General features: G+C 37.8%; 1 protein-coding gene across 1 annotated transcript; it reads right to left on the reverse strand.

Moving 5' to 3' along the window:
- Position 1: 1 nt before the first annotated feature.
- On the reverse strand, positions 2–1705 carry TbgDal_IV3750 (T. brucei spp.-specific protein, (fragment); the record flags this gene model as incomplete). The annotated part of the gene is made up of 1 exon (XM_011774662.1): positions 2–1705. A coding segment is annotated over one exon (1704 nt), but the record flags the coding sequence as incomplete, so codon positions are not given.
- Between the last annotated feature and the right edge of the window lie 412 nt (positions 1706–2117).

The raw sequence follows: 2117 nt of genomic DNA on the forward strand, positions 1-2117 counted from the left end.
CGCGTTTATGCGTATGATTGTGCAAAAACACTGTAGCAATGCAACATGTAAGGTGTTTTTGTGTAAAACACGCATTCTTGCATAACATGCGCAATGTGGCATGTTTGTGTGCAAATTGTGCACTATTGCGTATTTTCACGTCAAATACGCGTTCATGCGTATGATTGTGCAAAAACAGTGTAGCAACGCAACATGTAAAGTGTTTTGGTGTAAAACACGCATTCTTGCATAACATGCACAATGTTGCATGTTTGTGTGCAAATTGTGCACTATTGCGTATTTTCACGTCAAATACGCGTTTATGCGTATGATTGTGCAAAAACAGTGTAGCAACGCAACATGTAAGGTGTTTTTGTGTAAAACACGCATTCTTGCATAACATGCACAATGTTGCATGTTTGTGTGCAAATTGTGCACTATTGCGTATTTTCACGTCAAATACGTGTTTATGCGTATGATTGTGCAAAAACAGTGTAGCAATGCAACATGTAAGGTGTTTTTGTGTAAAACACGCATTCTTGCATAACATGCACAATGTTGCATGTTTGTTCACAAATTGTGCACTATTGCGTATTTTCACGTCAAATACGCGTTCATGCGTATGATTGTGCAAAAACAGTGTAGCAACGCAACATGTAAAGTGTTTTGGTGTAAAACACGCATTCTTGCATAACATGCGCAATGTGGCATGTTTGTGTGCAAATTGTGCACTATTGCGTATTTTCACGTCAAATACGCGTTCATGCGTATGATTGTGCAAAAACAGTGTAGCAACGCAACATGTAAAGTGTTTTGGTGTAAAACACGCATTCTTGCATAACATGCACAATGTTGCATGTTTGTGTGCAAATTGTGCACTATTGCGTTTTTTCACGTCAAATACGCGTTTATGCGTATGATTGTGCAAAAACAGTGTAGCAACGCAACATGTAAAGTGTTTTGGTGTAAAACACGCATTCTTGCATAACATGCACAATGTTGCATGTTTGTGTACAAATTGTGCACTATTGCGTATTTTCACGTCAAATACGCGTTTATGCGTATGATTGTGCAAAAACAGTGTAGCAACGCAACATGTAAAGTGTTTTTGTGTAAAACACGCATTCTTGCATAACATGCACAATGTTGCATGTTTGTGTGCAAATTGTGCACTATTGCGTTTTTTCACGTCAAATACGCGTTTATGCGTATGATTGTGCAAAAACAGTGTAGCAACGCAACATGTAAAGTGTTTTGGTGTAAAACACGCATTCTTGCATAACATGCACAATGTTGCATGTTTGTTCGCAAATTGTGCACTATTGCGTTTTTTCACGTCAAATACGCGTTTATGCGTATGATTGTGCAAAAACAGTGTAGCAACGCAACATGTAAAGTGTTTTGGTGTAAAACACGCATTCTTGCATAACATGCACAATGTGGCATGTTTGTTCACAAATTGTGCACTATTGCGTATTTTCACGTCAAATACGCGTTTATGCGTATGATTGTGCAAAACCAGTGTAGCAACGCAACATGTAAGGTGTTTTGGTGTAAAACACGCATTCTTGCATAACATGCACAATGTTGAGTGTTTGTGTGCAAATTGTGCACTATTGCGTATTTTCACGTCAAATACGTGTTTATGCGTATGATTGTGCAAAAACAGTGTAGCAACGCAACATGTAAAGTGTTTTTGTGTAAAACACGCATTCTTGCATAACATGCACAATGTGGCATGTTTGTTCACAAATTGTGCACTATTGCGTATTTTCACGTCAAATACGCGTTTATGCGTATGATTGTGCAAAAACAGTGTTGCACAATCATACCCATTTGTCTCTGGTTTCAATATGTTTTGTGTTTGTTGATTGTGTCTTTTTTTATTCTTGTTTTTTCTCTAGTTGCACCGTTCTCTTCACCGCTGATAAATGTTGTTTTTTTCTTTATTTTGTATTTTTTGGTTTTTTTTTCTTCTGCTGATGTGAATATTTTTCGTGCATTGTGTTGTCTTTTGGGTGTGCGTTTGTTGAAGGGTGAGGAGGCGATGCTAGATGTTAGACTTGCTGACATGCCGACTTTTCCACTTCTTTGTTTGTTGCTTAGTTTTTTCTGTCTATTCTCTTGTTAATGGGGGT

The sequence above is a fragment of the Trypanosoma brucei genome, chromosome 4 (assembly GCF_000210295.1).
Source record: "Trypanosoma brucei gambiense DAL972 chromosome 4, complete sequence".
In the NCBI taxonomy this organism is placed as follows: Eukaryota; Euglenozoa; class Kinetoplastea; order Trypanosomatida; family Trypanosomatidae; genus Trypanosoma; species Trypanosoma brucei.